This window comes from Thalia democratica, chromosome 4, assembly GCF_965202585.1.
Source record: "Thalia democratica chromosome 4, ktThaDemo2.hap1.1, whole genome shotgun sequence".
Taxonomy (NCBI): Eukaryota; Metazoa; Chordata; class Thaliacea; order Salpida; family Salpidae; genus Thalia; species Thalia democratica.
Genome location: NC_139168.1, coordinates 45,224,718 through 45,249,015, shown reverse-complemented (window position 1 = coordinate 45,249,015; position 24,298 = coordinate 45,224,718). Strand labels below are relative to the sequence as shown.

General features: G+C 25.2%; 1 protein-coding gene across 1 annotated transcript; it reads left to right on the top strand.

The window, feature by feature from the left end:
* The first annotated feature begins 8,810 nt into the window (after nucleotides 1-8,810).
* Nucleotides 8,811-23,072, top strand: LOC145834337 (nucleoside diphosphate kinase 5-like). The gene is made up of 5 exons (XM_082941744.1): nucleotides 8,811-9,006; nucleotides 10,970-11,152; nucleotides 16,203-16,326; nucleotides 21,461-21,579; nucleotides 22,644-23,072. The coding sequence occupies exons 1-5, from the start codon at nucleotides 8,851-8,853 to the stop codon at nucleotides 22,719-22,721; spliced, it is 660 nt and encodes a 219-aa protein (XP_082797870.1). The 5' UTR covers nucleotides 8,811-8,850; the 3' UTR covers nucleotides 22,722-23,072.
* The last annotated feature ends 1,226 nt before the right edge of the window (nucleotides 23,073-24,298 follow it).

Genomic DNA, 24,298 nt, shown 5'->3' with positions numbered 1-24,298 from the left:
AAGTTATAAATAAAAACGAACAATTTTTAATCGATTTTGTGGAAACTTTATTTACATTCTAAACTTAAATTAATATTTTTTATAAATACTAAACAATGCTTAATTTATCACTAATCAATAATTCAATTTGTGTTAACTCGAATAAAACCACCTTTAAATCGATGTTTGTTATACTGGTTTTTTTAACTAAAGTAAGAAAATTAATTTTAACTTATGTTTTAGTAATAACCATGTTAGTGTTATATAAACACTTGATATTAAATAAACTTTATTGCATAATTTTTCTCTTATACCATTATTATGCTATAAAAGTATAAAATACTAAGGTTATTTTAGTAGCATGACAGTTTATGTACACTTTAAATGTTGACTTTAATTTATATAACAGTTTTTTAAGATCTTTAAAAAAGTATTTATAACAGTAAAGTTTTTACTAGTTTTTACTACATTACTTTATTTTTTCAATAGAGGTTTAGAAACAACTTTAAGATTGATTATATGTCAATCATATTCATAAGCAAGCACAAAGTATTTAATCACATCTTATTTAACACATTGTATTTTTTGATTGCGTAAGTTTTAGTAAAACATTTTCGAACATTATATTTTATAAATAAATTTCAAAAAAGCAGTAGTTAGTTTTATAGCTACTTTTAAACTAATATATACAAGTATACTTGGTTAACAGTTATACAATCTTTAAAAACTGATTCAAATATTAAAACTAATACAAAGTTTTTATACTTTTATCAAAAAAGCACTTACATTTTAGAAATAAGGTAACCAAACTTTAATAGAAGGACTGCAATTTTTTTTAAGTTCTGGTATAAAATCAGTCTAAAAAATTTATCACCAACTCCAAGTTTTGATCGAAGACAATTATAACACATAAATTAAATACGTAGTAATTTCTATAAAACGGGTTTCAAATATTTATATATATTGATATTTTCGTTAATTAAACTCCATAAAACAGTTTATTAGTTTTAAAGCAGTCTTCTATATTTAAAGACGATACGATTATATACAAGTATTTAGTCTTTCCAAAGTTTACTTTTCGTACTACAAAAGCTTTAAAACCGATTTAATTAAGCAAAAGTTAAATATAGATACATCCTACCACAACGGTATTTATAGTAATAAGGTCGATAAATGTTAAAAATAATGGTTTGATGAAACAACAGTTACATTTTGTTTGTTTTTTTAATAAGATTTATTTTGTCAACGGCGTTTAGCCAAAACAGCTCGTTAGTATTATTTAATAATAAATCGAATAGAAATAGAACTTTATGTAGCTATTTAATTTTTTAATCAAATTTATTTTATTATTTATAAGTTGAACCTTTTTTTATTAGCATTTTTTTACTTTTTTATTCAATGGTCTTTTAAGCAATTTTTTTCTCTCCAATATTTATTTCTTTACACTAATTTGTTTTTAGTCTTAGTTTTCTTATAGTTTTCTTAACTTACATTTAGTGTAAAATACCGACTGTTTTTTATCAAAACTACTTTGAAGTAATTATCCTGATTATAAAAGATTATTTCAAAGTCAATGCCGCTGCACTTTAAACCAAAAACATACTTCGAAAGCTCAGTGTCATTTTCATATATGCCGCCTTTAAAAGATTTTTTATGATTGGCATTCCTGAATCTAAACTGAGTCGAGCACAAGCCGACATAGAACCTCGTCTCAACACCAGAGTTGAACTGTGGCCTTGTAAACGATGTTCTCTGAACGGCAATTGCCCCCTTTCAAATTATAAGTACAGCTACCAGCGCAGCCACATGTGGCAGCGGCATTGACTTTGAAAATCCTGGGAAGTTATAAAAAGAGCACAGCCTATAGCTGACGGCAATAGCCTAATATGTAGGCTGTGTCACAAAGAAGCAACAGCCGTTGTATATGCACTGAAAGACATGAGATGCCTAAATAAAAGAAGCGAGTTTTATATCGTCTTGTAGACATATAAAAAAATCGCTTTTAAAATTTAACAAGTTTTAATTTTATCTTATAATAATTTGAATTTCAATTTTGTTTAACTTTTTATCTTACTTTTATCTTCATCTCGTTCAATTATCTGTCCTAATATATAAATACTCACTGAAGTTTCATAAACTTTTGCCAGTTTATTGTCGATTGGTAAATTAATTTTTGCACAAGCCGTTTTGCATGATTTTTGATAGTTTCAAAATTACGTCATAATCTATTTATGATTTTTTTTTTACTTTCATTTGTGTGTTTTGTTTTGTGCTTTATTTTGAACTTGTTTTGAAGCTGATGTGTGCATAAGCACGAAACTCGAGTCCTTTAAGTTTTCATCTTGAAATAAACCTTTTTTATTAATAAAGCCCTTAAGGTGGGCTCAGTGTGAAATATTTTATTTATAAAGTTAAATAACTTAATTCTATATAAATATTTATATATATATATCGTTAATAAATTAACCAAATATTGATTAAAACAATTTAGAACAAATTATCAAAGCTTTAAAATATATTTTTAAAACTTCTGAGAAAATAACATCGTTTTGGTAGTCTTGCTTTCAGAGGCAGCTCTAGGCTTTTTTAGACGGGTAGTGTATAGTGGGATGTCTACCTGCCATAGACTTTTTTGGTGACTACTGAGTTAAACATATATGTGATACATAATTTCTTGTTTTCAAAACTAATTTTGTTATATTTTTCTGTTACAAGTATTTAAGGATTTAGGTTAATTGAAAAACAGCTAAATTTATATGTTTTTCAAGTTAAAATTTAAACAAAAGTACTGCATAGTTATATCTTAAAAAAACTTAACTAAACCAAACAAAAGTACCCAAATATCTACAATCTAAATATATAATTATTTTTTACCATTTTTATTTGATATTTTATAGAGTTTATATAATAAGACAAGTTTTTTGTAAACTAAAAACTTTTGATAGTTTTTTTTTTTGGAACTTGTTTAACTTATTTCGAAATCTCAAAAGCTCTTTTGTGGCATTCAAGTAATATCTAATGTCATAAAACACAGAAACCCTGTAGGAAACCGCAATTTATTTTTTTAGCTATACTAAAGGTAGGCCATAATCAAATTTTTAGAAAATGAAGTTTAAAAAAAAAACTTTTTTCTACGTTATTGCAATCAATACTTGGAAACCAATTTATTTTTATTTTCATAACAACCAAAAAAAGTTTTAAACTTTTAAGCTTTTAAACGAAATACTTAATTTTAAAACAAGCACTTTACCATGTATAACTAAATTGAAGAAAATCTTAATAATTCATAAAAAAATTAGTTATTTTTTTTCAGCTAAATTAGGAAAAATTTTGAGTAAATTTTTAATTAAAAATAGCATAAGATCATTGGATTTTAACTTACATAACTTTAGGAATAGTTTAAGCAGAAAAGAAACAAAACTAGATTTTAAAACATGAAATCTAGTTTTCAGAGATTTGTTTTAGCCGTATGATTTGAAATCCTTAAATAAATCAATGACCGCTTAAGACTCATTTTCAGCCAACGATGTAGAACAAACTTAACCTTTTTTGTTAACAATTATTAGTAACTTAAAAACGTTTTTTAAATCAAATGGATACTTTTTGTTGTGTAACGGAACTTGTTTATTTAAAAAAAAATGTTATCAAGTGTTTATAAAACTAATAATAAAATAATGATCACATTTAAGAAAATTGTGAACTTTTAATTTAAAAGTACAACTTAAACCTTAAAATGTATCTAAGTAATTTACACTCGATAACCGAAAGGTTATCACGTACACTAAGTCCTTGGACCAAATTTTTTGAGCGCTTTATTTTTTTCGTTCAATAAAATGTAGCATTAAAAATTGTAGGAATAATAACCATTAATTAAGTAATTATCTTGCTGTATTCAAACTCAACAGTTTTTTTTACATAGTTTGTTTATATTAGTTGTTTTTTAACCAGGTTCAAAAAGTTCACAACAGATAGTAATGTAATTATACTTTTATTAAAATACTAAATTTAACAAGTTAGATTATATTTCATTATTTATAAATTAAAAATGCGCCTTAAATATTTAAAATGAGATTAATGTTTGTTCTATTCACAAAACTTTAATATCACAATATTGATATCAAATGACACTAGTAAAGTAGTAAATATTTACTAATAATCTTGTTTATCTGTTGAAAAATAAAACCTATTAATGTATATAATATAAACAAAACTAAGGTGTTGCATATTCAAACTTATCAAATTTTTTATGTATAGTTGGGTAAACTATGTACTAGTTTAAAAAATTAAGCTCATGTATTAGGTCAAAATTTAAATTAAATAAGAAGTTGTCTAAAAGTTTACCGAAAAAAATTAAATTTATTAAGTATCAACAAAACTCTAAAATCAATGAAAAAATTATCAAAAATATGTTTAAGCAATATTGTTAGTACAAGTTTACTAACTTATTAATATTTGATTAAATCAGAACTTTTTCTCACTGAAACTTGATAATATATGAAATAATTAATTTTTATTTGTATTATCATTTTAATAAGTTTTTTTATTCGGTAAATTAAGCATGTTTTAAAAGTAAACATAAACATAATAAACATTATAAACATAGTAGACACATGACGTTAAACTGTTTTGGTGTGCGACTCGATAACCGAAAGTTTTTTTGTACACTAGGTCCTATGACCAAACTTTTGAGTGTATTAATAACTTTAAACTTAAAACAAAAGTGTTTTAAATGTGATACTAATTCTTGTATTAAAAATAAAACATTTTAATTTTATAATTTTTTTTTTTTTAGTATTTGATTTTTTGTTTACAAAGTCTTTAACATAAAAAATTATATCTATAGACAACTTTTTAAACTCTTTCTTATATTAATTTTTAGTAATAAAAAATATTGATTTTAGTGTAGTCTCGCTCAACTTGAAACTGATAATTTATTGTTACTCGAATAAAACTAATCAAAAAGTTTGTTATAGTCTTACATTACAAAGTACAGACTTTTTTTTCAGTTTATTTATATGTTAAACAAAATATATTTAAAATCAATGTTTTTGCGCTTTAGGCCGCAAAATATACTTTGAAAGCTCAGTCTTTTTTTCGTATACACCACCTTTAAAAGATTTTTTATGTTTAGCATACCGAAATCTGAACTGAGTGGAGCATAAGCCGATGTAGAACTTCTTTTCAAGGTCAGAGTTAACTGTTGCCTTGTAAATAATGTTCTCTGAACGGCAATTGCCCCCTTTCAAATCATATTTATAGCCACCAGCGCAATTACACTGATTTTTGATTGAATTACTTTTGTTTAAAATCCTTTTATTATGTGACTTAATTAACCTCTCTAAATTCGCCATTCATGAATAACTGATTCGCATATTATATATATGTATATATAGAAATAAATTGATTAACTTAATAAATTAAATTTTTCAACACAGAGCCCACTTTAAGGGCTTTTTTAATAAAAAGTTTATTTTAAGATTCAAAAACTTGCAGGACTCGAGTTTCGTGCCTGTGCACTCCTGAACTGCAAAGTTCAAAATAAAACACAAAACAAAACGTACAAATGAAAGTTTAAAATTTGAGCATAATAGATTATGACGTAATTTCAAAACTGTCAAAAATCATGCAAAACGGCTTGTGAAAACTTAGCTTACCTGACGTTGAGACAAGCTTCTAGGTTAGCTTGTGCTCGACTCAGTTTAGATTTAGGTATGCCAATAATAAAAGATCTTTTATAGGCGGAATATATGAAAATTACACTGAGCTTTCAAAATGTGTTTTTGGCTTAAAGCGCAGCGGCATTGACTTTGAAATATCCTGGGAAGTTATAAAAAGAGCACAGTCTATACCTGACGGTAATAGACTGATATATAGGCTGTGTCTCAAAGAAGCAACAGTCGTTGTTGTATATGCACTGAAAGATAAAGGATGCTTAAACAATAGAAGCGAGTTTGTATCGTCTTGTAGTGTAGACATATAAAAAAATCGTTTTTGAAGTTTAACATGTTTTAATTTCATTTTATAAAAATTTTAATTAAAATGTTACTTAACTATTTTCTTTTTTTTATATTATTCAGTTTTCTGTTCAAATATGTAGTAACTCACTGAAGTTTTATGAATTTGTGCCAGTTTATTGTCGATTGGTAAATTAAGTTTTGCACAAGCCGTTTTGCATGATTTTTGATAGTTTCAAAATAACTTCATAATCTAGTTATGCTCAAATTTTAAACTTTCATTTGTATGTTTTGTGCTTTATTTTGAACTTTGCAGTTGCGGAGTACACAGGCACGAAACTCGAGTCCTGCAAGTTTATGCATCTTGAACTTTATATTTTGTTTATTGAACGATAAAAATGCGCTCAAAATGAGTGGTCCTAGGACCTGATGTACGAAAAAACCTTTCTGTTATTGAGTCGTATACCACTTGGCCACAGTTTAATGTCATATCTAAGACAAGACATATTACAAAAGTAAAAGTTTTAAGTATCGTTCAAGTTGTGTGGTGACATTTAGTTGAGTTTAATTTTTACAGTAGTATGACTTTGATAAAAGTTTAAATTGAATATTTATAACAAAATGTGTAAAGCATGTCATAATATTTAAAAAGAAAACAATATAAGGCACGGCTACATAACTAAAAGATTTTAATTCTTACGTTGACGAAATTTTTCTAAAGTTATGTTAAACTAATGTTCAAAACACTGCTGTGAGGCTTGAACTTACATATAAAATAGTTTTTTTCATTTTTAAAGGTTCAGTTAATAGTTTTTCTTTAAGCTTATCACTTTTGTAATTAATTTATCGATCAAACATTTGAGCTGCACGTTTTAGATTAAAACATTGATAAAGTGAAAAGTAAGTTTTTAAAATAGCCAATATCTATTTTAGTAAACTTCCATAGTAACTTAAATGCCAACAATAAAAGAACAAATTTGCACAAAATACTATTTAAGTTTTTTTTATTATATAGTTATAAAATCATAAAACATTTAATTAATGTAAGACTTTTGAAAAATATTTTCGTTTGTTAAATATGACAGTTTTTTACCCTAAGGATAGCAAACCTGAATTATGTCTGGGCTGCTAAACAGTCAAGCTAGTTAAGAACTTTGAAATATTTCCAGCTTGTTTTGACTTCTCCTACACCTTTAAAAAACACTTTTTTCTAAAACTTATGTTTTTTTCTAGATATAAAATCACTTTATTATCATGGTGTTTTTTAAATTGTTCAAGTTTATTAACCAGGAAAGTTTTTCAGTTATTGGCTCTGAATACTTTTTTCAAATAATAACATAGGCTTGTGTATCTTAGTTTTAAGTGAAAAAATTTACAGTCATAAGTTTTAAGTAAAACAGGATGTTTAAGTTATATGTTTTATTTTTTAAATACTTAAATAAAAAACTCTTAATACAGAATTTATTTATAATGTATAATTAACTGACTACTAAATTACCAATGCACTGTTAGATATAAATTGTATTAACTAAAATTTTAACATAATTAGTTTTAAAAAGGAGCAACAATGTGTTGTGTTTTTGGGAAAGGTTTTCTAGCTTAATGTTTATTGAGAATAAGGTGTTTTTATACATGTTATATTTAAAAAATAAATATATAATGATTAATAATTTTTACAAACTTAAAATAAGTAAAAAATTATATATGTTTTTGATGTCTTTTCTACTGTTTATTTTAAATATGTTTTTACAGATATATGTTTTAAGAAGCTTTATTGGTAAGCTTTTCTTAAGCATAAAGTTGTTAATTTTTGAAGTTTTTACAGCATTGTTTTTTTTTTGTAACTTTCTTCTTGTTATGCACTACAAGTATAGTCTTATGCCTATTTTGAAAACAGCTTTTGAAGAAAAACATAAAGATAGAATTTCTAAAGTACCATTTGAAAATCATAAGAATAAAAGTTCAGGATTAGATTTTTTTCATAAAATGAATAATAGTAGTCAGGTAAAAGCAAAAGTTAAAATAATGTTTAAAAATGATAAAGTAGTTATAAAAAACTCAATCATAGAAAATGAAGAATATGCAAAAGATAGTAAAAGAAGTAGTTTACATAAAATCAAATTACACCGCCCAAAAACTCGCGCAACCAGTTGGTTTCATTGTTCAGAGTTGCCCAATAAGACAAGTCAAAGAAATAATAAGTTTAAAAATACCTCCTTGTCTGCAAGTGCAACTGAAATAAGACCTACAATGTTTCCTATAAAGTTTAAGAAAAATAGTTTTTATAGGTTAGACAGTAGCTCATTGTTAAAATCAAAAGATAGTATATTTAAACAAGGGGATAACCATCTCCTCCCTACAAACAAAAGTACAAAATCTGTTATAAACAAAATAAAAACTAGATTAAACAAAAAAACTTTTCAGTCTATGAATAATAGACATACTGTAGAGTTTGAAGATAATGAAAGCAGTATATCTAAAGCAACTGGTGATGGAAAAATATGTGATCTCAATAAACTGTTGAACTTCTGTCAAAAAGTACCAATTAATTGTAAAAACCAGATAGCAAAGCCTCAAGAACATAATAAGGTTTTGTACAAAGCACAAAATAAGTTTACAAAAACAGAGTTTTCTGATCCGCTGGTAAAAGCACCTGATCTATTTCTAAAAAGACTTCAAGATATTGAAAGTTTAGAACTTAAAACAGTACTGTTTGAAAAACTTAAACAAAAAAATAAAAGCAAAAAATACTGAAGGTTTTTTTATTGTGTTATTAAGAAAATTATAATTTCTAAATTTCCAAGAAAATACAAAATTTCAAAAATTTTGTTCATTCTAGCATAAAAATCTTGACAAATAACTATATTTTACAGACTGTCTATTTATATATTTTTTATTGTAAATTAAATTTAAAAAGATGCAACAGTTTCAAACAACTCCAAACCCTATAGAACAAATGCCTTATCCGCAGATTTATGTTGAGCGGACACTAGTTATTGTGAAACCTGATGCAATGCCTAAAGTTGATGAAATTGAGCATATAATTCTGAACAATGGATTTACTGTTCTTGCTGTAAGTTTTTTTTACTATGCTTTACTAAGTTATTTTTGAGTTATACATATTGTATCTAAATAATATAGAAACTTTTTAATTATCTTTTTTTTTAGTCTGTGTTAACTAGTGTTGCTACGCACCCAGGCTAGTTAATTTATCAGGTTATCAGACTAACGTTTTTTGGCAGGATTCTGGTTATTTTAACTATTTTTTTAGTAGTCTAATAGTTTGCTTAATTTTGTTTTATGATTTTAGATCAATATTTCCTTGATTTTTTTTAATTAATTGTAGATTTTATATAAAAAGAATGTTATGAAATTTCTTACTTAGTTCAAATTTGAATTTCAATCTGTATAGACTAAATTCATCCAATTGTTACAAAAATTTAATAACTGAAGTTTAAAATGATTTGGTTAGCTTATACTTAGTTTTTATTATTAGTATCTTAAGTATTTTGCTGGTGAGATTTGGTTCAAAGCACTCTAAAATAAATTATAATCGTTATGCAACGTGTTGTTTTGAATTTTTATCTTAATATATATATATATATATTATAATCTTAATATATAGTATTGGTGCAACTATCTTTTGTTTTCTTAGTACCAATCTTAAACAGTTACTTACTAAATTTTTAAATGCTTAAAGTTAGTTATATTCAGTACTCAAATGATATTTGTTGTTATTAGCTACAACTCTTGGCCTTTAATTTAAGATTTAAATATAATTAAGGGCATAGGGGGGGGGGTAAACACCCTTTTTTGGTTTTTTATCTTATTTTATATAGTTTTTACTAAGCTACAAGATGCTTTTTACATATTTTAAAACTTCAAAATATTTTTTGAGATATAGCTGGACAAAGTTGGAGGCAACAATAGGAACCTTATGGGAGGCGCAAACTAAAACGGCAAATAACTAGAAATCAAAAAAAATCTATCTCCTCCTAAGTTTTTTGAGATAACTACCTCAAATTTTCAGAAAATATTCCTTGCAATATTTAGAAAATACTGTCGGAACAGAATTTAAAAAAATTAAAAAAACAAAAATTTTATAACAAAAAAACTAAAAACAAATTGTTTTTTTTGTTTTTTTTTCATATAAAATTTTATTTTTTAATTTTTTTAAAATTCCTTTTGACAGAATTTTCTAAATATATCAAGGAACATTTCCTGAAAATTTGAGGTATTTATTTCAAAAAACTTAGGAGAAGATAGATTTTTAGTGAAATAGTCTATTTTTGCTGTTTTAGTTTGCGCCTCCCTCAAGGTTCCTATTGTTGCCTCCGACTTTGACCGGATATATCTCAAAAATTATTTTGAATTTTTAAAATCTGTAAAAAGCATCTTGTAGCTTAGTAAAAACTATATAAAATAAGATAAAAAACCAAAAACGGGTGTTTACCCCCCTATGCCCTTAATTAAAATGTTTGAAAAATCATAGCAAACGCGTTTCTAAAACATAATGCTCTTATACTATACTTATATATAAGTTATAACTTAACAGCCATACACCTCTATAATAATATCACAAATACCAGAGCGTGCGTTCAAAATAAATTTTCATAATTTATAAGAACTAAGATTCTTTTTTCACTTTTAATATTGATAACTCTGAATTAGCTCTTATGATTTCAAATTTTAAAAGATATAAAAATTAACTATACTTTTAAAAACATTCATGTAATATATTTATTCTTTCAATACTTTATTATGCAAACTAAATTTCAGTCAAAAACCTTGTCAGTGCTTAAATAAAAAAATCTTATTCAACTAGAATCTAATTGAATAAGATTTTTTATTTAAGCACTAACGAGGTCTTTGACCAAAACCTAGTTTGCATAGTAAAGTCTTGAAAAAATATATTGTTTCTTTTCTAGTATTTGAGATCTCTTTATATTTTTTTCTCAAAATCAAAACATATAAAACATTCATGAAATGATGATTAAGTCCATAAATAAAAAGTTTACAATAAATGATATTGACAGAAAAGAAGAGTTCACATGTCACCTGAACAAGCTAGTGAGTTTTACATTGAACATTATGGTAAAATGTTTTTTCCAAGTCTTGTTGCGTACATGAGTAGTGCACCAGTGCAGGTTTACTGCTTAGCCAAAGCTAAGGCCATTAGTTCATGGAACCAGATTATGGGGCCTTCTAATCCATTTAAAGTAAAAAATAATAATTGTTTGCTTATATTGTTTTAACTGACTTAGTATTTCAATATTTTAAAAATTTAAAAATACTATTTTATTTTAAATTTATATACTCTGTTTTTATTTGTTTTAGTAAAAATTTTTACTGATAAAAAAAATACTTAAACAATTTTTTGTTTTGTACTTTTTTAAAAAGACAAAAAATAAGTATAAAATAGTAATGACTACTTCTTTTTCTTTTCTTTTTTATTACTAGTAATTTATATTATTTTAGATTGTATTTTAGAAATTATTTCCTGCGGTCTAGCTCTGTATCTGACAAATATTATTTTTTTAAATGGATACTAATTTTGTGTATATTTTATCCAAAAAAAAGATCAAAATCCAGATTAGGAATTCTTTTATTAAATTAAGATTTGGTTGGATCTGTATATTTTTTCTTTACTTGTAAATATGCCCATTTACTACAAAAATTTCACTTCCCTTTGATAAATGAATAAAATAATAATAATACAAAAGTGTATTAAGGGCATAGGAGAGTCCACCTTGATTTTTACAAGATGATCTTATCTTATTGAGTTTTATCTGAGCTATCAGAAATTTTTTAGTCCTTTAGATAAATTCAAAGTAACTTTTGAGATATAAACGATCAAAGTCAGTGTGCTCAATAGATTCCTAATAGAAGAATCAACCAAAAACAAGAAAAAAGACTATTTCATTAAAATCTATCTTCTTCATTTTTCAACAAGTCTTCGAATTTTATTAGAAAGTCCAATTATTTAATTTTAAATAGATTTAATGCAATTTTTTTTTTTTAATAAAAAATCTATTAAATAAAAAACGCTTATTTTTTTGAGTTTTTGTATCTAAAATTTTTGTTTTTTTAATATTTATAAGTCATAACATGAAAATTATTTTAAAGTATGAAAGGAACGTTTTCTGAAAATTTGAGGTCTTTAGCTAAAAATTTGAAAGAGGTGATAGATTTTTAGTATTTTTTTAATTTCAGAGATAATTGACTCAAAAAGATTTGTGGTCCATACGTTTGTATTTTGACTAAAAATTTAAACATAATTCACTCATTTTAAAAAAAGGTTTATTAATTAATTTCGTTTAGCGCATCCTCAGAATAATCTTGCTAAAAACTGATAATATTATGGTGAAATTTATTTATAAAGAATAATTTTGAAATGTTTAGTAAAAAACAGTTACGTCAAAAGTATAAAAGTCTGTCTAAAATGTTTAAATTAGAATTGAGTTACACTTAGCTGATTTGAAGTAATTTATAAGAGAAAAATGCTTAAACAAAAACATTTAAGATGGTAGAATTTTTTTTTTACCTGAAACTAAATTATATAAAAAGATGTTACAAAATACTACAAAAAGTGAAAACAGTAATACTAAAAACACGCTATTTATAAAGTTTTTAATTGTAAAAATCTCTTTACTTGCAAATTTTTTTGGCTTGCAAGTTCTAATAAACAAAGATTCTAGAACTGAGAGATGGTAGGTGTTTCTCGCTCTGGATAGAATTTTGAACCTATTATCCAGGTAGTTCTCAGCACAAACAGGGTTGTTGAGGAGGTGATCATGATTAGGTGACTGTTCACCTTTAGGCTTCAGGTCTTCATTAAAAATAAACCTATTTAGCTTTTTTGTGACATGCTGCTCTCGCCTGACGTGGAAACGTTGAGATGTTTGACCTACGTAGTCATTTCTGCAATGACATTTAAATATGTATACTACATTACCAAAATTGGCAAAAGCCACACCTACCATCTCTCAGTTCTAGAATCTTTGTTTATTAGAACTTGCGAGCCAAAAAATTTGCAAACAAAGAGATTTTTACAATTTAAAAATTTATAAAAAGCGTGTTTTTAGTATCATTGTTGTTGCTTTTTGTGGTATTTTGTAACGTCTTTTTATATAATTTAGTTTCAGGTAAAAAAAAATCTACTATCTTAAATATTTTTGTTTTAGCATTTTTCTCTTATAAATTACTTCAAATCAGCTAAGTGTAACTCAATTCTAATTTAAACCTTTAAAACAGACTTTTATACTTTATGACGTAACTATTTTTTACTAGACATTTCAAAATTATTCTTTATAACTAATTTACACCATAATATTATCAGTTTATAGCAAGATTATTCTGAGGATGCGCTATACAAAATAAATTAATAAACCTTTTTTTTAAATGAGTGAATTATGTTTAAACTTTTTAGTCAAAACTAAATATATAATGCAGATTAAGTAATAAGATGGATATAAACAGTTGTATATTAAAAATTACAAGGTTAACAATAAAATTTATGCACATAAACATTTATACATAGCAAAAAAAAGTATATATACAACTAATCAAAAATTCTTAATGTGTAGGGAATATGCGGTTTAGTTAATTGTTTTTAAAACTGGATTATAACGTTTAAGGGCATAGGGTGTCCAACATTTTTTTGCTAAAAATAACATTGGCTCTTATATAAGTACAAACTACCAGCCAGTTTTTATAGAACTATAACAATGTTATTTAACTTTGAAATATTGTTATTTTTTGAAAATTTTCCGATACAAACGTATGGACAGCAAATTTTTTGGGTTCATTTTTCTTGGAAGTATAAAAAATCACTAAAAATCTGTCTTCTCCTTCATTTTTTGAGCTACAGACCTCAAATTTTCAGAAAATGTTTCTTTTATAGCTTCAAAGACTTTTAATGTTGCGATTTTAATAATATATAAAAATAAAATTTTAGACAAAAATAACAGAAAAAAAGGTGTTTTTTTTTAATAAAAATTTAATTTTTTCAAAATTTAAAAAATTCCTGCTTTCAATTTTTTTTTAATCTAATAATGGACTTTCTGGGAAATTTTGTAGAAGATTGATAGAAAAAGTAAGGAGAAGATAGATTTTTAATAAAATAGTCTTTTATTGTGTTTTTGGTTTGTGCCTTTCATTAGGAACCTATTAAAGTTACTAACTTTTATGGCTTATATCTCAAAAACTACATTCAAATTTTTTAGCTTTTAAAAATGTCTGATAGCTCAGATAAAACTCTATAAAATAAGATCAACTTGTGAAAATCAAGGTGGACTCCCATACGCCCTTCATCAAAATTGCTTCATTGATCAGAGTTTTATTAGTTTTTTTTTAAGTTTTTTTAAATACTTCCACAAAAAATTAGACAAACCACATAAATCAATAAAATTCTCTTATGAATTAGGTGGAAACAAACTCCCATTTTTGGATATTAAAACCAAATTAACAAAAGACAAAGTAATAACAAAGGTACAAAAAAATAAATTGATACAGGTGTTGTTTTAAATTTTAGTTCAACGACACCAATGAAAAAGGGCTTTAATACTATGGTTTTCGAATAGAACAAAAATTATAGCTCCCACTGATACAATTTACAAACAATAAATCACAAACTTAAAAGAAAGTTCATAAAAAGTGGTTATTTAGAGAAGTTTGTTAATGACGTAATTGAAAGATCTGTTAATAACAATAATGAAAAACTAAGTAGTTTAAACTTAAGAAACGTCCTAATAATACCTTACATAGGAAAACCAAGTAGAGAATACAAAAATAAACTAGACAAACTATTAACAATTATATTGAAGACTTCAAAGTTGTTTTTACTACAAACAAAGTAAGTAATTGTTTCAGCAACAAATACAAGACACCCCATGAATTGAAATCTAAGGTAGTCTACGAATGTAAGTGCTCTAAGGATAAGAGCATCCATTTATTAGATTTACTTCGAGACTACTAATAAAAGAGTCAAAGAACATTTAAGAGGACAAATAGTTGTATCTGACCATATTAGTAATTAACCAATATTTATATTGGCCATCATCAACAAAGTTGAGATGTGTGCGCCATCAAAAATAAATATTGATCTTCACCACACGACCAACAACAACGTTAAGACCACACATTAAATTTTTTTTTTTTAGTTGTATAATACATTTTTTTATTTACTACATTACTGTAGTTTGTAATTTTTAATATATAACTGTTTATATATCTTGTTACTTAATATGTCTTATTTTTTTGATATTGACTGAGGAAAAGTCAAAACAGTGTCAACATGAATTTAAGGACATAGGGGGGTGAACACCTTTTTTTTGAAATTTGATCTTATTTTATATAGTTTTTACTAAGCTACAAGATGCTTTTTACAGATTTTAAAAATTCAAGATAATTTTTGAGATATATCCGGTCAAAGTCAGAGGCAACAATAGGTTCCTTATGGGAGGCGCAAACTAAAATGGCTAAAAATAGACTATTTCACTGAAAATTTGTCTTCTCCTACGTTTTTTGAGATAACTACCTCAAATTTTCAGGAAATGTTGCTTGATATACTTAGAAAATTATGTCGGAACAAAATTTAAAAAAATTAAAATTTTATATAAAAAATAAACAAAAAAAACAGTTTTTTTTTGTTTTTATATTATAAAACTCTTATTATTTTAAGTTTTTTCCGACAGAATTTTCTAAATATATCAAGGAACATTTCCTGAAAATTTGAGGTAGTTAAAAAGCATCTTGTAGCTTAATAAAAACTATATAAAATATGATCAAAATTCAAAAAAAAAGGTTTACCCCCTATGCCCTTAAACTACGAATTTGTAATAATGGTTTTTAAAAGCTCAAGTATCCCCTCCTGTATTTTATTACATATAAGAGCCAATGTTATATTTTAAAAAAAAAGTGTTTAACTCCCCTATTCCCTTAATATGTTGAAAGTTTTCAAAATTCCAAATTAGCTGGATCCTGATAAAGCTGAATCCTTATTAAAAAAGATACAGACCAATATTACATCACTAACAGTTTCAAGTAGAACTTTGTGACTCTCCCATTTTAAACCTTATAGATTTTAAAAAGGCACACTCTTGGTATATGTATTTAAATTTATTTTTAACTTACTCACTTCTATCCATTAAAATATGTGTTTTTTTTGTATATTAACTTTTAACTCACTCGTTTATTTTAGACCCTTAAAAGCCAACAGTTGTACTTAGCTTTAAGATTAAGTCTTATCTTAATATAGTTTTTAACTAGGCCCGTGAGATGAATCCAGGCTCTCTAAGAGACACATATGGTAGGGATTTGATGAGAAACGGGGTTCATGGCTCAGACTCCTTCACTTCTGCTCATAGAGAGATTCGTTTCATGTTTCCTAACTGTAAGTTTTTAAAACATGTTGCTTTTTGTAATATAATCTATAACCTGAACAATAGCTCATACTTAATGTTGCAATAATTAATAATATAACATGACCTTTAAAAATTTTACAAATCTGTAGATTTATTCAATGTTTTGTTAGTGAAGTGGATCTCTAAATTTAAAAAAATTATTCACAGTGAACTCCCGAAGAATAAATCTGCTGTCATTAAACAAATTAGTAATTATTTTTTAGTATTTAAGCTAATCTTTTTTTGAAGCATACTTTTTACCTATGAATAAAGTACTAAAAACTACTTTAAAGCTTAACTTTAAAGCAGTCTATTTTAAAATTTTGGTATTTGCATCTGTTTTTATCTTAACAATTTAACATATGTTTAGATTAGTAGTGAAAACACTTCGAAAAAACTTTATAATAATATATCTTTTTATAAAGCTTTATTTTCTTTAAGTTAATGGGTAGTTTCAGTGCTTTATTTGTAGGTGAAAAGTATTTTGAACACAGCAATTTTATACTTAGTTATACATTAAATTATCTCTACATATTAATTTTACTTTTTAATTATATTAGATACTTTGACACACTAAAGCTTAGATTAGTAGTGAAAACTTTTCCAAAAAAGTTTTTAATACATCCTATTTTTTCAAAACCTAATTTTTAATCTTATTTTTTTAGTTTTCAAAGTATCTAATATAATTCAAAAGTAAAACCAATATCAAGAGATAACTTAATGTATAACTAAGTATATAATTGCTTTGTTAAAAGTTTTATTGAGTATGTTGTGACATTATAATTAACCTTTAGTATAGCAAACGTTTGAGTTAAATAAAATCGTTGCTCTATTCAGGCTTGCCAAAAAACCTGTAATTTTAAACAATTAAACATGTTCAGTAGTAAAACTTCGATTTGACAAAAAAAAATCTATCACATACTACCCATAAGAACGGTAATATCCTCGATTTACTGCTTTGTAATTATATGGCATTAGATAGAGTTAAGTTTCATTTGGTTGATTCACCTTTAACAAATATAAATGATCACAATGTTATTTTGTTTGGGATATGTGTTCACAAAAGTAAAAAACCATCTCCTAAATCACTCTATCCAGATTTTCGTAGAGCAAATTTTGAGAATATTAATAAATTTTTATCAGATATAAATTGGAAAGTTCTTTTTAACAACTCAAAAAATCTACAAATGTTTTATGATAAATTTATCAAAACAATAAACTTTTCAATCAAACAATTTGTGCCTTTGATTAAACAAGACAGAAAAATGAAAACATATCCTTCTGATATAAAAAAGTTGTTAAGAGAAAAACTAAAACTCTACAAACAATGTAAGTTAGATAAGCAGATGATAGAAAAATACAAAAATGTATCAAAAAAAATATGAAAAAGCAGTGAAAGTGTTCAACATAGAACATGAAAAACGTTTTTGCCAAAACACAAACTCAAAAAAATTCTACAGCTATGTAAAATCAAAGCTCAAGTTAACACCTTCTTTACCTGTATTAATTAATGAAAATAATATTCCAATAATATCAGAACTTGATAAAGCCTCTTTTTTTAACAGGTCCTTTCAAAAGGTATTTATTAAAGATTGTGATGACAAAAATTATACACTTGTTAGTAAAAAGTGTTTGGAAATGAAAAACTTCTTCATAAGCAATGATGAAATAATTAAGTCTGTTAATCATTTAAAAGATAAAATAATCAGAACGCCTGAAAACATTCCTTCATATTTTATTAAACGTACTATTCATTCCCTAATTCTTCCAATTTCACTAATTTTTTATTGTTCACTAGCTACATCCTCTGTACCAAACCAGTGGAAAGTCTCATATGTCATACCAGTGCACAAAAAAGGTAGTAAGTACAACCCTTTAAACTACAGACCCATTTCTTTAACAAGCAGTTTTTGTAGAATTTTCGAACATATAATTTCTCTAAAAATACTTGATCACCTTTTTTTAAATAAGCTAATTTCACATAAACAGTTTGGTTTTCTACCTAATCGATCATCTAGTTATCAACTGTTGAATTGCTTACACTCATGGTTGGTTTCATTTCTAAGCAATAAGTCAACTAAAGTTATTTACACAGACATTCAAAAGGCTTTTGACTCTGTATCCCATTTTAAACTAATAAAGACTTATTGCTTTACTCAATACAAAATTCATAAAAGTTTAGTTAGCTGGTTCAAAGAGTTTCTTGAAAACAGAACCCAAAAAGTAGTTATTGGTAACACTTTTTCAGAGTCTTTACCTGTTTTCAGTGGAGTGCCTCAAGGAGGGGTTATTGGCCCACTTTTATTTATAATTTATATCAATGATATAGCTTTAGAAGTAGATGTCGATAACAATATAAATCTCTTTGCAGACGATACAAAAATTTTTAGCCATTCTAACACAATTCTACAAAAATCTTTGGATAAAATTTATCATTGGCTAAAAGAAAGAAAACTAGTTTTAAATCCTAGTAAATGTCAGGTTCTAAACATTCAAAAAAATACATCTAGTATCACTTCTGAATTTAGAATAAACAACATAAGGTTACCTTCAACTAAAGTGTTTAAAGATCTGGGAATTTTTATTGCTGAAAACCTAAAATGGAACCACCATATCAATTACGTTTATCAAATTGCATCAACTATTTCTTTTCAAGTTTTAAAGCGTTTTAAATCTACAGATATAAACATTCTCAAAAAAAATTATCTCGTTTACATTCGTCCTAAGTTAGAATACAACACACCAATTTGGTCTCCATACCTGAAGAAAGATATTAACCATCTTGAATCCATTCAAAGAAAATATACAAGAATAGTCTTCAACCGTTGTAACATCTCATACACATCTTATTTTGATAGACTCTCAAAACTTGGTATTAAGTCTTTAGAGTATAGAAGGATTGAGTTTGACTTAACTACTTTTTTCAAACTGATTAATAGTGAAACTACAATTACAGTCTATTTTTGAACCTCATAAATGTACTTATTTACTGAGAGGTAACAGCAGAAAATTTACATGCAGACATAATTTCAATAATAATGTTTGGCATAATTCTTTTTTTTATCGTTCAGTTGAATTATGGAACAAGCTTCCAAACGAATTAGTTTCTTGTAAAAAAGTTGAGCATTTTCGGTTAAGGTTAAAAAAGTTTGATTTAAATAAATATTTTGTTAGCAAAATTCATAAGTGATTTTTTTCCTTCATTAACCACTGGTTGTATTTGTCTAATTTGGTTTAACCTATAGCTTTATTTTATTAGCGGCGCCTTTCCTCTGTGTATAACAAAACCTGTTCCTTAATACATAGTTTATTGGGCTGTTAAAGTGCTAGAGGCCTTGGGTTCTTAAGTTTTGTTTATAGTCAGTGTTCTCAACATTTATCAGCTACTACGAAAGTCCAACAAACGCTGAGTTATCTGAGTATTAAAGATTTGAAAGTAAATATGAAGCAGGCTCTCCTAAGAAAAATGAAAAACGTTGTTCATATAAAAGCGGTTCTAGTTATACGAATAAAAGTGAAACAAGTTGTATGGATAAAAGTTAAGCCGGTTACTCAAATGAAAGCTGAACCAGTTGTTCAAATAATGTGAAGCCAGTCGTTCGAATGAAAGTGAAACCAGTTTTGGAGTGAAACCATCTGTTCGGGTGAAGTTGAAGTAGGATATTGTTGTTCTCTTTTCGGAAGCACCGGAATTATAAATTTTGTGTTATAATTTTTGGTGTTTTTATGTTAATTTTTAAACTTTAATTAGTTAAACTCAGTTTTTTTTTTTTTTTTTTTTTCATTTTTAATGTACAATTTTGGTTTATTTTTGTCTTTTTGTTGTATGTCTTTCTGTATAAGTGGCCTAGGTTTTGATGCCTGGGTCCTTCGCATGACAATAAACTTACAATAATAATAATAACATAGCTAAAATTTTTTGTCATCATCAAAAATTTTTTATAAAAAAACACATTTAAAGTAGCTTTACAGTAACTTTTCAATGTTTTTATACTATTTAACACAGTTTCTTACTTTAAACTTAACTTTAAGCTAAAAATAGACCCAAAATCAAAACTTTAAAAAACCTGGAGGAAATTTTGAAAACCTTGAGAAAATTCGCCAAAAATATTTGGCGACCCTATTTATTAGAATTTTGTTCTGCAAATTAATTTTATTACATAAAATCATGGTGTGTTTATATTCACATAATTAAGATAAATCATTGTATGTTATGTCATCAATATTTATATATATATATATTTGATATGTTTAATATTATTATATATCTTTAGTAGTATGTAACTTTTTAATACTAACTAAATAAACATTTAAACTTTGAAAACCATTTCACTTTCTTAAGCAAGCTTTTTTGTTAAGTAGTTAGTTTAGTCGAAAGACAATTATCGTGTACCAAAGTTGTATAAATATTTAAATATTATTTAGTAATGTTTAAGATTTTTCTTGTAAAACACATATAGTTTTACGAAAGTAGTTTAACAAAAAGTTTTTTTTTATAATATAAACATCCACTTTGTTTTTATTTAGTTTTGTTTAATGATTAGGTCTTTTTATCGTGATTTTAAAATAACTTTATTAAAACTTTTATATTACACTCACATTAAATCACTATAGAATATATATCTGTTTCACTTAACTCAAAATCAATACTTAAATAATTAATAGACTGGTTACAAATTTTTCTCCGTTTGGTATAACTATAAAAAAAAAACTGAAGTGTCTAACATTATATACAGCTTACTTTTTAGCAAGTTTTAACTGACGATGCGCTAGACAAAGCTATTTGTAAAAGACGTTTAAAACTTTCTAAAAGTTACTGACATTTTATGTTTAAATTTCTTAAATTTTATTTAAAAAGTGTATATTTTATTTTTTAACTTACGTTTTAACAACAAAACATTACTGTTTTAGTAAAACTATGTAATGACTCATACAAAATTTATAGCGAGCCTCGCTAACTCAAATTTACTAAACAGAACAAGTATATATAAATATTTATAAACTCTGATTTTAAACTGATTTTGATTTTTTTTAATAGTAAATTGTTCGTTAGAAAGATTTCTTAACTTATCTGTTGTTCCTAGCTTCTTGCTAACACATCAAACTTATTATATTTTACTACAGCAATAATTGAACCGGTTAGTGTCGGACAAGCAGCTAGAGACTATCTCAGTAAAGAGGTCAGTCCAACACTTCTCAACGGACTGACTTCATTGTGCAAGGAGAAACCGTGTGATCCAGTCGTATGTTTTAACTTTTATAAATTTGCTAAACTAAAATACCTATATAAGCGGTTTTTTTGTTTGATTACCTTATGGACATTTTACGGATAAAAGTTGAGTTAAATTTACCATTAGAAATAAAGTTTTCGACTTACTTTTATTAATATAAAATTATGGTTTTAAGTAATTTACTTTATATATATGAAAATGTATATTCTCTTTAATTAATACTTTACAAAAAAATAACTTCTTAATAAAAAGTAGTGCTTTTTCCTAAGTGTTTGAATTATTAATTTGGTTGTAGGTACAAGCTCTTATAAATATCTTATCACACAAGTTTCTTTATAGAAAACTTAATAAAAATGTGCTGTAGATATGTAATTTATTAAAACTTACAATTTTTTATAAGTAAGTATATAATTCATTTAGTTGTAAAACGTTTATTTATCAAAGTATTAATTCCTAATTATTGCTTTTCCTAAGCATAAATATCATTAAGTTAGGTATATTTCAATTTATTTCCTCCTAGATTCAAAATACTTTATTAGAATAACAACTTTTCTGTAATTGTTTACTAAAGTTAAACTTGTATTTTTTACAGTTTTGTTTTAACAAAGAATTTTGTTTTATAAATGATAAACTCTACTATAACTCTAAACTTTATAGTTTGGTAATCTGATAACCTTAAATAAAAATAAGCTTACTTATGAGTAAAATTTTTTAGGATTACTACTGCATCTAAGGTTTTTACTTATACTGTTTTTTTTAATATTAATTTTGTTCTTATAATTTTTTTTTTTTTAATTAACTTCAGAAGTTTAACTTTTGCCTTACAATAAGAGTTTTGTTTGTTTTGTGTTTATAAATGGATTTTTAAATGCAAAACACTAGAAAAACCAAGATGTATTGTAAAAAATTTCAAACAAAATATGATATCAAATGTAATGGCATTCAAGCTTACTTTGTATTTTAAACAAATTTTTACAAATGCGTTGTAAATTAGATCAGAATTATTTATGATTTATAACCGTATAATAAAAATTTTTTTTTTAGTTTTTTATTCTATATAAGTTATTTTTTTACAGACTTGGCTTGCTGACTGGTTAACCGAAAACAACCCAAACAAACCTCAAGTAAGAAATCCTATTATTGATTTGGCATAAAAATACACACTATATTTTTTTATAATAATCTTTCAAAACAATTAAAGTATTCTTTTTAATAAAGGTTGTAACAACAACTCCATTATTATAACCTTTTTCTGATATTTCACTGTCATAAGGTTGTTACATCGAAAAAATCACACTTGTTTACTTTAATTACTTATTTCTAAAAAATTAAATTTTCTGTATAATACTTATACTTTTACTTTTTGTATGGTATATTTTTATTGTTGTATGATACTCTGGTATTTTAATGTATAATTTTGTTTTATACTTCTAAGCTTTAAATGAGCCTTACTTATTTGCATGTCGTTTTTTTTTGACATACATAACAAAGTTTTTAAATCTACAAAAAAATATGCAATTACAACTATCATAAAGCTAAATAATTTTGTAATAAAGTCGTACTTGTATATAAACTAAGATTTCTTAAATTAGTATCAATTGGTAAGCTAAATTTTCTTTTTTAAATACAACTTAAGTTTTTTACCTTTTTCTCTTAACTAACTGTTTAGTTTGTTTTATAAATTTTGAGTTAAACTATAACAAAAAATCTACCTTGTTGGAAATTAACTATGTACTTCATATGGTATCGTAATCTAATTATAGATGACACTTTTTTGAAATGTTTTCAAAAATAAAAAGTACAAACATTAATAAAATATTAAACCTTAAGTTAAATAAACTATAAAATTAAACAGTTTGCTTTCCAACTCAAAAATTATAATACATAAATGTGAATTACTTTTATACTGCGTTTAAACACTTGTAATTAAAATAACAAAATTCTGAAAAATAAAATTAGTTTGATTTTGTTTATTTTAACAGAAAAAATTATTTTTTACGAATAAAAGTATGTTGATAAAACTTATATATTAATGGAGTTTAAGAATAAAGCCACTTACAGCTATATGTTGATTTATTTAATATTTTTTACTATTTCTACTTTTAAAAATGTAGTAATACTTGTTGTAAGAATTAAACTATTTATAGTTTTTTTCTAACAATTAGTTTCAACAATTATTAAGTTTTCACTTTTATTGAAAGTTATAGCTACAAAGTTAATTTATACTTTATTATTTAAGGATTAACAAAACAGTGTTTTTTTTTATTTTTTATAATAAACCGTATAAAGTATGTAGATATTAGATATACATTTTTGATTGAAATAAATGTTCTGAAACACCTATTACATGTTGAAAAAAACTCTTCCGTTTTTTTTATGGTTTAGAATGCAACTTAAAAATAAATAAACATGAATTTTGTTGAAATATATTATTTGAAAATTTTAATACTTAACTTGAATTATATACTAGAAGTATATTTAATAATCAAAGTGTTTTTATATTTGGCACTGTTTTTTTTCGAGTAATTTTGTATATAACAGATTTTTATTAAGTTATACTGGTCAGTATTAATATATAAAAAACTTTAATAAATCTATGTGTATAAAGTTCAAAGCATAAAACATGTTGTTAAGAATGAAAGCATAGGCAAACCAACTTCCAAAGATTTATTAAGAAGGAAAGTAGAGTTGTGGGTCGACTCATGACTGAATGACCTTTTGCTCGGAGTAC